Raw genomic sequence first — 12309 nt, forward strand, 5'->3', positions numbered from 1 at the left:
AATAAATTAGAATTATGTTGAAAATATGAAATACACATTTAACGGTAACTAAATGAAACATTTAAAAAAAATTAAAGACTAAGACAAGATCTGAAATTTGATTAATAATAAGTAAGGAATAGTAATGATAATAGCAATTTTTGAAAGTATAAATTTGAATAACTTCCCAGATATTATTATAAGCAATCTTTCCTCCAAAAATTTTTACGAACTATTTGCCAGGTAATTATCGATTTACTTTTAAGTTTTTTAATATTAATTAGATTAATAATTATTAAGTAGATCACTTTTTAAATATTTGCGAAACTAACTTTAGTTTTTTTTTTTTTATATAATAACATTTAAATTTTTTGAAATATTTGCATTCATTTCACATATTTGTTAGTTTTTTTTCAAAATTCTCTTTCGATAATTGTATTTCCAAATTTAAAATGCATTACTTGCAGCAAGTTTGCTACTGCTAAATGCATTACTTGCAGCTGCTTTTGCAGAATCTTGAAAACGTGATCGTGATTCATCTGATAATATCAGTCCTGATATTTGGAAAAATACAGGAAAGATTAGAAAAATTAGAAATGCATTTGTAGATGAAAAAAAAAAAAAAAATTGATAGCAAACTTTTAAATTCTAAAAAAGGGAAAAGATCCTTTCTTCTTGGTAGAATGTTGAAGAATGTATTTTATGAATTGCAATTAAATGACTCAAAATTCTGTGATAAAGAAAAAACAAACTGGGAAATGTGAAAAAGTTTAAAATTTAATTGTGCAATAAATAAAATTATAAAAACCAATGTTTTATCACTTTGAATGATTAATTGTCGTCAAGTATTAACAAAGTACCTTATAATATATGATTATTTTTTTTAATTTAATGACTATAAAATATAATTATCATTTGAAAAATTAAATTAAAAAACTTTTTTTTCATAAAATAGAAACTGTTACTAGCAATTGATTGAAGCAAATTTGAAGTAATGTTAAGTAAAAATATAAATTAGTGATGAAAAATTGAGCAAATCGATGAGTGTTAAATGATATACAACTGGTTGCTATTGACAACGATATATTAGTAATTAAATATTTCTGAAGAATGCAATTCAAATTTATGATATTAATTTTCATTTGTAATTTAAAAAATTTAACTGAGTGATAATGAATAAAGTGGAATATTTTTACAAATAATTCATTTAAAGGTTTCTTCTTTTTGAATGTAAAATATGAATGGAAATGATTATTCAAATATTATTTTTATTTGAAGCTAATTTCGAATTATAAATAATTTCAGTTCATTTTTCACGATAGCCTTTACTTTTTGCTTCTTGACACTCAAATATTTTTATGCCTTAGAACGTGGACCGATGCTTTCGTGCTTTTTAGACGTGCTAGACATGAACATTGCCTTGCTTTTAGACGTGAACATTTTCGTGCTTTTTAGACGTGAACACTCTCGTGCTTTTAGACGTGAACATTTTCGTGCTTTTTAGACGTGAACACTTTCGTGTTTTCTGGACATGAACATTGCCTTGCTTTTAGACGTGAACATTTTTGTGCTTTTTAGACGTGAACACTCTCGTGCTTTTAGAAGTGAACATTTTTGTGCTTTTTAGACGTGAACACTTTCGTGTTTTCTGGACATGAACATTGCCTTGCTTTTAGACGTGAACATTTTTGTGCTTTTTAGACGTGAACACTCTCGTGCTTTTTACACGTGAATACTTTCGTTACTTTGACACTTATCTCATCGCTGCAAGAAAAGAAAATTATTCACAAGAAACAAGATTCATTCATATATTAATCAGTTATGATAACTAAGTAAGTTATAGTTAGTGATTTAATGCAGCAATCAATACAGTAAGTAAATTAGTGATAATTACTTCATATAGCAATCAATACAGTAAGTAAATTAGTGATAATTACTTCATATAGCAATCAATACAGTAAGTAAATTAGTGATAATTACTTCATATAGCAATCAATACAGTAAGTAAATTAGTGATAATTACTTCATATAGCAATCAATACAGTAAGTAAATTAGTGATAATTACTTCATATAGCAATCAATATACGACAATTAAGTTATTAGCATTGATTTCATACATTAATCAGTTATACCATAATTAAATTATTGATAATGATTATTCAAAAATGCATTATTAATTTAACTATAATATTGAAAAAATATACATATGATGCTAACTTGGTCTAAAAGTCTTATCATAACGTCGTGATAACATAATTTAAGACATTTATTCGTTCCTTATTTTGATTAATCATTATTGATTAATATTATCAATGAAATTTAAAATTACATAAAATATTTCTGGTATACTCCTCCATAGTAATGTATTATCATTTATCATACTTTCCATTTCTCATAAAACATTTGTGCCGAGCAATAAATATAGATAAAATTTAAAAACATTTAAAATTTACAAAAAAAAAAAAAAAAAAAAAAATGGTTTCTATTTAAAAAGTCTGTTAACAATTTGAAAAAAGATGAAAAAATTAGTGAAATGAAATAAAATAAATAGTTTATATTCAAATTTAATCATTAATCACACTTAAATTCAACAATTACTTACATCCAAATTTAGTATTTACTCACATTCGAATTTAATAATTGTTTTCCTCTATAATGTTTTATTTCTTTATAATGTTTTGGTTCTTCTTTAGTACCATAAATTATAAGCGTGATATTGTTGACAGCACCTGTCATTGCTTTATTTGCCATACTCTTTAATATTTTAAATTTAAAATAATAAGTGAAGCAATTAAATTCATTTCACTAATGATTGGTTCCTTTTTTGCTAGTTTTTTTAGATTAAAAATCTATTATTTAATCAATATTGTCGAGGTAAATAATGAATTTTAGGAAATTAAACTATTTTTTTTTTAAATCTTTCAACATGAAAAGTCTGTCAGTCAATAATCAACAAATTTCTTGGTTAGTTAATTTTTATTGGTTAATTTTGTTGACAATTTCAAATGAATGTAATTGAATTAGCTTAATTTGCAGATAGCTTAAATTTAAGCCCTTTTCCATCGTTTTTAAAAATTTTAAAAGATCAATAATGCTACAGTGAGTGATAAATTTAGTAATAAATTAAGCCAATTAACCTTGTCCTCAATATGTAATTGCCATATTCCACGTGGATTCTCACCCCAAGTATGAACTGACATAAATGGCCAATGTTGAAAGCCAGCTGATGATTTATCTCTCCGACGAACAGAAAGAAGTTGAGTTTTGGTACCTAAAAAATAAACGATTTTTTTTTTTTAATTTTATAAAATAAAATTTATCAGATTTTTTTTTTTTTTTTTAGATTCAAGAAATACAAAAAATTTTTACCTTCTGGAGAAATAATCAAAATGGAAAGATGTCCACGTATTGGATAATATGCATCTAATACCAATTGTATATGTTCCAAAAAATTTATTTCATTTTTTTGTCCCATACAGCCATCAGTTTGAAATTTGATAACAGTCACACTTTTATCATTTATTTCACTAAATAATTGTTAATAACCTTTGCACAGAAAAAGAAATTCAAAAAAGTGGTAGAAAATTGAGAAAAAAAAAAAAGTACAGCATAATAATTTAATTCTGCTTTCTTACTGTGATATTCAAAAATTTAAAGGTATACTGTAGCAATTAAAAAATATATTACTTTTTAAAAGTGCTTTTACCGTTTTGAAAAAGTTGGAAAAATAGTGGTACAAGCATGTTGCGCTGGTACATTTTTCCATGTTTTTGCTACTGTGACAAATGCGCTTGCATCCATTAATCCTATTGAAATTTTTGAAGTATTAATAAACGCATTTTGATAAATCGCAAATTTTATTTTTGTAGCTATAATAAAACGAAAAAGCGTTTTAGTGCTTTATTTTATTTAAAATAAAATTCTTTAATCATACCAAATCCAAAGTGTGAATTTACCAGTAATCCTCGAGCATTTTTATTCCAGCCATTGTTAACATTTAGCAATGGCATAGGATCTGATGTCCAAACAGTAATATGTTGTACATCACGCCATGTTAATGATGGACTGTATTTAGTATTTTGTTTTTTAATTACTAATTTAAAATTTTAATTCATTTAATGCTTTAAATTTAATGTGTGCAATATGATTTGAAGGCATAAGAAAAATAAAGTTTGAAACTATGATATTTGTGATACATAATTTGCTAAACTTTTGAGTTTATTTGCTTTTTTTAAACAGTTTTCAGTATTTATGTATTTTATATTCAAATTTAATTAATATATCTTAATGCAATATATGTTGAAAAAATCTCAAATAATAGCTTTGAGAAGAAAAAAAAATTTCGTTTTAATAGCAATGAAAATTCATTTCATTTTATATAAAACTTAATTGTTATTCATTAAGCACGAGTGTTTATTAAAATTAAACAAGTAAATAACTAAAGTTAATTATGGTTAATTAAAAGTAATTTAAAAATTTGACAAACTTTGCATCTAAACCCAGAGCTACAATTGCTGCAGCCATTGGAGCTGATGCTGATGTTCCAGCAAATGTTCCAGTACATTTATTTTCTATGTCAGTTGTTGCCTACAAAGAATTAAAAAAAAAAAAAAAACTGCAAAATTTTAGCACAACTACAAATTTAATTTCAGATACATAGCAAAAACAATAATAACAAACAATAAACAACAATAACGAATAATAACGAGAACAACAACAACAAATAACACCAACAAACAACAACAAACGACAACAACAACAGCAGCAATAAACAACAACAAGACATACATTGCATCTCAATAAATTTGATCAACTTACTATCATTTGCTTGTCATAGTGGTCATTTGAAAATGTTGATGTCAAGGTGGCAGCACATCTTTCAGCGTACCACGGTGAGGTACCACCTTCAGTTACACTTGAAACTGATAACGTATAAATACTGTCCATGTAACCATCACAGCTGCAGTCATCATCCTGCATACCGCCATTACCTGATGCCCAAACATAGATGACACCTTTACCATTTCGACCCTATAAAAAAGAAAAAAGAAATTTTTAAATTTAACAAACAAAAAAAAAAAAATACTATTTAAAAAAAGAAAAACTATTTCTAACTGTTCGTAATAAAATAATCTCAAAATATTTTTAAAAAGAAAGATCGAATGTTTTATTATCGTATCGTATAATTTTGACAAGTATTTGCTTCATTTTTTTAAAAAACTTTTCAATTACTTGTTGAATGCCTTTTAAAATTGCTTTTTGTGTTAATCGTCCAGGACCTTCAACTGTTTTGCCATCATCCATTGGTCCCCAACTAGCAGAAAAAATATCAATATAATTAATATTATAATTTAAAGCTTCTGCTTCAATTCGATCTGTAATTTTACCATCTAACATTCGTATACCTACAAAATAACGCATAAACAGAAATTGCTAGCAAAAAATCATTCACAAAAAGGAAAGGAAAAGTGATAAATATTTCTAATAAAAAAAGAAAAATAAATTAAAATCAATTTTGTTAGAAAATAAACTAACAACAGATATTTAATGGATCAATTAGAATAATTATCAGTATTATCATATCAGTTGATTAATAAGTAAATAAAATAAATTATTTGTGTAAATAATGTAGAAAAAATACCGCCTATTTTAGCATCATATGCTATGCCAACACCACAAAATGAATTATTTGGTGTCATAACAATTTCACCAGCACACCGAGTACCATGCCTAAAAATTCATTAACTAATTATTGATATTTAGTAAATCATTTAAAAAGCTTAATAAAAATAATTTTAAAAAATTTTTTTATTCAATGCTATTATATTCATTCATTTAATCAACAAATATACCTATTCATTTTGTTAAATTTTGGCATTGGATCAGGATCATTATCATTTAAATCATATGAGGCATGAGGATCCTGAAAAAATGAAATAAAATAAAAAATTATTATCATTTAAAATTTAGCTAGCATAAACAAATTTTCAGTAATGTGAAAAATCTTTATTTCTTTGCCTTTTCAAATTTAAATTATTTATTTCAATTTCTTATAATTATAATTGCATATTTATAATTATTTCTTAATTATTTTTTTGAAATTACTAATTTTTAAAAAAAACTGATAAAGTATTAAAAAACAAACATAGTTACGAATAATATCTGTATGATTATGCTGCATACCATCATCCTAAAATAAGAAAATTATCAATTCATTTCTGAATTTTAGCAATTATTTTCAATTTATCAATGTTACCACAAATACTGCCGTAGATTTGAATGTCATAAACAAGCTAGTTAATTAATTAATTAATCAATTAAGGATAACTGAATTCGAAATTTGCATCTTCTGATAATGACAAAGTTGTATGTATCAAGTTTTAATTCAATTTTCGAATAATATTTGCTTATCAGCTAATTGAAACATATATTATCAGAACAATATGGTCAAAGGAGTATAATGCAATTTTGATAATTCCATTAGTTTTATTGAAGTTTTTTTGAAATAGTAATATAAGTTTTTGATAGTAGTTTTAATTGAAATATATGATAACAATTGAATTCGCTCGAAAGATTTGAAAAATTTTTAATAAATAAATTTTCGACCAGTATTGTCACGACGACACCTTTCCCGGTATAACCGAGTTCCCAGGCTTTTATCACATGCATACTGATTGGTTCACCACTTATAGTCCTTGAGCTTTTCTAAATTATTTCATTACTCTGCAAATTTTATCTCGCAGAATTGTCACTTTTTTATAGATTAATTAGTCTTCAGTTTAAATTTTAATTAATTTTAGACATAAACAAAATTATAAGTCTTATTTAATTTCAATTATCAGTTTAATATTTAATCATTATTTTTGTTGTTTCGTTTATTTTTTTTTTTCTACTCATTATGGTAGGAAAATTTTTTAAACTGAGGAAAATTTATTTAAATGAAATGATCACTACTTCATATAGTTTAATTATAAAATGAGAATTCACATAATCAAAATTTTATCATATGACATTAATTTTTAAATTATTACAAATTGATTCGTTCATGAAAATTTTCTTTTTCTTTAAATCTTTTCTCTCTCTAAAACTTTTCAAAAGGTCCTTCATCATTAGACACAAATTAATTAAAATATTGAATAAAATTAAAAAAAAATCATAACCAAATTCCATTGTTGAGACCAGAATGGATCATTGAAAAAAATTTTATTATTATAATTGGTATCATTACGAGTTGTAACAGAAGTTTGAGTGATATAATCACGCTTAAAACGTTTGTGAATTCGTTGTTGTTCCACCCAAAGTACCTTTAAAAAATTTTTTTTTTCTCTCTCTCTCTCTCTCCCTTTCTCTCCTTGTTTTCATAGAAAAAAGAAAGAAAAAAAAAAGGGAAAAGACCGGTTTTAAAACAATTCTTTGGTTATTTGTTTGTTTGTTTGTTTGTTTTTCTTCTTCAATGAATTATAAAATTGATAAATCTATTGGAACATAATTTGTTCATATATTTTGCAAATTAAAAATTGCAACAAAAAGAGAAAAAGAAAAAATACGAATGTGTTCAGATTTAAGATGGAAATAATTAATAATAATAATAATAATATATAAGCTTGAAATTTTAGAATTAAAAAAATAAATTATGTGCAAACCTGTTTATGATGACAAAGTGCTAATGTTGATTTATCATCTGCTTTTCGTTTTTTTCTATAATTTTCTTTCGAAAAAATATAGACATCATTAAAACCGCGAACCTAAAATAAAATTTTAAATTTGAATAGGATAAAATTTAATTTTGAAATTTAATTGCATGATAAAATATAATATTGATATACTAAAGCAAAATTATTTTGATTATTCCAAAAAATAAAAAAAAAAAAAAAAAAAAATGGAGTAAATCAAAGATTTGAAAATGTTTTAATCAAGAAATTCTACTATTTGACTTTCAATATTAAATTAAAATTTTCAAAATACTTAAATTAAAAGATCTCATCATTTAACTTTAAATATTAAAATATAGAAACATACAGGAGCAATAAATTTATATCCGACTGCTCGAGCGATGTCTTTTGCTTCTTCCAATCCACCAACTATTTCCACCACCCATTCATTATCATATTCTTCCTCTTCAGTATCCTCAAAAATGAAATTTAATTAGAAATTTCTGATTAGCATTGAAATAGGAAGGAATGTTATGATAAATGATGTTACTTCATTCAAAAATTAATTAATAATAAAATGTGGTGAAGAGTTATGATAAGAGAAATTTGAAATGAATGCATATGCTTGAAATTTTACTTTTATTTAGTTACTAGTTAGTAAGTTATTAGTAAATTAAGCAGTTCGTATTGTTTTAATTTATCAAAAGAAGTTTATGGTATAACTGCGAAAGAAATAAAATTTTAAAATTAAAATATAAGAAAAGATTTAAGCTTTATTAGCAAAGATTTCTCAATCCTTATTTAATTACTATTTTGAGTGATTAATGATTAACTATTAATCAGTCATTACTATTTTAACTTACTTCTTGTAAGTTGTCGTTCAGTTGTAGAAATTTTGGTAATAATGTAACTGTCTCCTTTTTATTTTTATTTATAGACCAAAGTTGCTGATGAAATGTTTCACATCCATTACATATGATAATAATTATGCTAATTATTAATGAAATTAAATATTTTTTAGGAATTTGAGCTAGCAAAAATATGAATTGAATCATCATTTTAATTTCTCTGAAAAAAAATTATATAAAAATTTCCGAAAAAGAACATATTGATACTAAAAACTTTTAAATATTTATATTATTTAGCATAACTTAGTAATACTCAATAAAAGAATTTAAAAAAAAAAAAAAAGAAACCTTTTTCTCTTTTTCTTATTTCACTATTCATTCATAACTTAAAAAAACAAATGAAAAAACAATTCAGCTCTAAGAAAACAAACGATTTTACAAGATTTATGAAATAACATAACAATAGAAAACGGAAAATCAGTCAAATTTCAATTGGAAATTAAAATTTTGCTAAGTAAAAAATGCAAGAAATAAAATACTCGAATGAATTACAAAAAACAAAAACAAATTACGAAAACAAAATAATTTCAAAATATATTTGTCAAATTTTCATTATATTTTGAATTCAATTTATTAAAATTATACTTATATTAATGTCATATGAATTAACCAATCTATATCTTCGTTACTTTTCTTTTCTTTTTGCTTATATAATTTAAAATGATAATTTAGGGGAAAAAAAAAATTTCTTTTTTTTTTTTTTGAAATGAAAAAAAGAGAAAAAAAAGATGGAAAAGAAGTAAATTGTTAAAGGAATGGAATGATTTAAATGTTAAATGATAACAAATTTTAAATGAAATAATAATTATCATTGAGAAAAAAATATAATAATGAAAAGAACGTGGAAAAATCAGACAAAAAATTAAGAAAATAATTGAAAATGCTTCTCCCTCTCTCTCTTTCTCTTCTCCCTCTCCCTCTCCCTCTCTCTTCTCCCTCTCCCTCTTCCTCTTTTCCCTCCTTTTTTTTTAATAACGATACAAAGAGGTAATCATATAATCCCGAAATGTACGCTACGAGAAACTTTACGTAAAATTGGTTACGTAATTTTGCTTTATTTTATCTCAGATAAAATTCAAACACAAAAAATTTGGGAACTGTCTAAACTCACATCAATTTAATAAGTCGAAAGAAATTATTATTGATATTCAAGAATAAAGTGATTGTAATTCAAAAAATAGTAGGGGAAAAGGGAAAGAGAGAGAGAGAGAGAGGGAGTGAAGGAGAGAGACAGAGAGAACTTTGAAAATTTTTTTTCTTTCTTTCAAAAATTTTCGAAATTATTCAAAAACATTTTTGGTGTAAAAATATTCTCAGTGAAAATTTCAAATCTTTAAACGACAAATTTCAAATCATCATCACCTATCACTGTTATGCTGATAATAACTTAGATTAGTGATTAAATAAAATTTGATTCGAACTATATTTTCAAATCATCCGAACAGATCAAATTAATAAATTAAATGATGTAATTCCGAAAATTTTTCATTATCATAAGCAACTTTTTCTCATTTAAACATAAATAATTTTAGATTTGTTTATTGAAAGATTTCTTTATTATTCATTTATCCATTTGAGCACTGTAATAGTTTAATTGAATAGCTTGTATAAATTTTCGCTTGTTTATTTGTTTTTTTTTTTTTTTATTTATTTTTGTTTTGATTGAAATATGTTATTATTAACTTAGTAATTTAGTATTGCAACACCATAACTAAATACAAATCTTCTAATTTAGCAGAAGGAGAATTTAATTCTTTCAAATTTCTTGATTATCTCCTAACAGCTCAGTAATTCTGTCAAATATTCCAGTGTAGTTCAATAATTCTTCTTCCATTTTTCAAGTTCAATATTTCAGTATTTCAGTACATTTCAGTATTTAGTCTTTAAATTGTTAATTCCTAATAAACTTTTCTGATAATCAATTAAGCATCTCATTGCTTCTCTTATCATGCCTCCTTTTAACAGTCACAAAATTCCTTTGGAGCAAAATATTTGCATTGTGCTAAAGTTATGGTCGTTCATCGTAATTCAGTGAGGCTACGCGATCATACAATCATTTAATGATGGCGTAACTGACGTTTTGGCGTAAAGTTAGGACGGGATTGCTTGTGAAGTGTTGAGTGAACACTTTTAGTATGTGTACTGAGTGGTTATATTAACTATGAGAGTTTTTTCTTCCCCTTTTTTTCCTTAAAAAGAACTTATTTAGCTCAATTTTGTTTTAATAAAAAGCTTTTGTAGTATTTACCATCAATGGGTGAAGGAAAGGAAGTGATACAAGTTGGGACGTGTAAATGGTTTAATGTTTTGAAAGGTTATGGTTTTATTACACCTGATGAAGGTGGTGATGATGTATTTGTCCATCAGGCAAGTGGAGTTTTTTTTATTCAAGTTTTTTTTTTTTTAATTATTTTTAATAAGTGTACTTTTGTAAATTTCAACCATTTTTATTATTGTTAGCATATTGAAAAACGTTACGAATATAGTTCTAATTGCTTATAATGAAATAGTATACTTAATTCTTTTTTTTTTTTCTGTTACAGTCTGAATTAAATATGGATGGTTTTCGAAGTTTGGATGCCGGTGAACGTGTTCGTTTTGTGATTCGAAGACGGCCAGAAGGTAACGAGGCAACGGCTGTTGTAAGTGCAGAACCTGGTGGGAAGCTGAAAGGAAGTTCTATCAGGCCTCTTGGGAAGTATAAGTCGCATGCTATAAGGTCTTGGTTTATATCACCTTTTTTTCCCATTGTTTAGAAAGTGAATGAACTGATGAAATGTAATGCTTAATTTAATTTACCTTAATTTTACCTTGTTTCCAAGCCATTCCTATGTGTTATTATAACGGATATCTGAATGACTAGGTAGTATCATTCGCTTTTATTCTTTACAAGCCTGATAATGCATGCTATTTTATAAGGGCGTTTTTTTCGTCAAACGACGTTCTATTAACTGAATTTTTTTATTTCACTTGATGTATATAAGTGGCACTTTCCTTTCAGATTAGATTGACTAGGAAGACCATTGATCCTTGAGAAAACAAAAAGTAACAAAAGATTTTTTAACTCAATGAAATGTGTGCAAGATATTATGGAAATGTTTCGGCATCTGTTTTTTTTTCCTTTTTTTTTATGGAAAGTGTTAGTTTATGTGCTTGCTTATTTCATAGTTGCAGATGTTTTAAATGTGGTCATTACGGGAATCATACAGCAGCGAAATGTAAAACATCGCTTGGAGCTGAGAAAGCGTGCTATGGATGTCATTCAACCGATCATCTGATTACTGACTGCCCACAAAAAGTAAATTTTAAGAACGGCAACAAAACAAGGAAAAACGAAGGATATGATAAGAATGAGGAAGAGGCAAAAGTAGAGAGCAATGAACAAGTGCAGTCAAAGATGAAAAAAGAAAAGACTGGTTCGAAGATGAAGGAAATCACCAATGACAAAGAGGATGCTAATAGAGACAGTAACTGTTGAGATTTTAAATCCTTTAATTTTCGAGATTCTTCCAAATTACTTGGCATCGTAGGCTACCAAAAGGGAAGACTTATCGTTTGTTGCAAATCTCTTATTTCTATTTCTTACTTTTTGGCGCGTGTCATAATAGCATATAAGGGCATTGGTTCGGTTTGTTTCAGACTAATTGGCTTTTTTTTGTTCCAAATATATATGAATATATATTTGGAACAAAAAAAACGAATTTTTTTCTATTACAAAACTACTTTTTGAAAGTTTTTTTTTTCTTTTTTTTTACATTCGTATTTCTGG

The 12309-nt window shown here is 25.4% G+C and overlaps 2 protein-coding genes across 2 annotated transcripts; one reads left to right on the forward strand and one right to left on the reverse strand.

The window, feature by feature from the left end:
* Window positions 1-2590: 2590 nt before the first annotated feature.
* Bma-aex-5 (neuroendocrine convertase 1 precursor, putative) lies at window positions 2591-8690 on the reverse strand (the record flags this gene model as incomplete). The annotated part of the gene is made up of 16 exons (XM_043079980.1): window positions 2591-2734; window positions 3118-3251; window positions 3350-3507; window positions 3687-3786; window positions 3915-4045; window positions 4467-4567; window positions 4799-5011; window positions 5213-5385; window positions 5622-5710; window positions 5833-5903; window positions 6126-6170; window positions 6587-6685; window positions 7141-7284; window positions 7624-7725; window positions 8000-8107; window positions 8496-8690. 16 exons carry the CDS (start codon window positions 8688-8690, stop codon window positions 2591-2593), a joined length of 2007 nt encoding a protein of 668 aa, XP_042935914.1.
* A 2103-nt stretch (window positions 8691-10793) lies between these two features.
* On the forward strand, window positions 10794-12018 carry Bma-lin-28 (Cold-shock DNA-binding domain containing protein; the record flags this gene model as incomplete). The annotated part of the gene is made up of 3 exons (XM_043079981.1): window positions 10794-10907; window positions 11084-11259; window positions 11715-12018. The coding sequence occupies 3 exons, from the start codon at window positions 10794-10796 to the stop codon at window positions 12016-12018; spliced, it is 594 nt and encodes a 197-aa protein (XP_042935915.1).
* Window positions 12019-12309: the final 291 nt, after the last annotated feature.

This window comes from Brugia malayi (genome assembly GCF_000002995.4).
Source record: "Brugia malayi strain FR3 genome assembly, contig: Bm_v4_Chr3_scaffold_001, whole genome shotgun sequence".
Classification (NCBI taxonomy): Eukaryota; Metazoa; Nematoda; class Chromadorea; order Rhabditida; family Onchocercidae; genus Brugia; species Brugia malayi.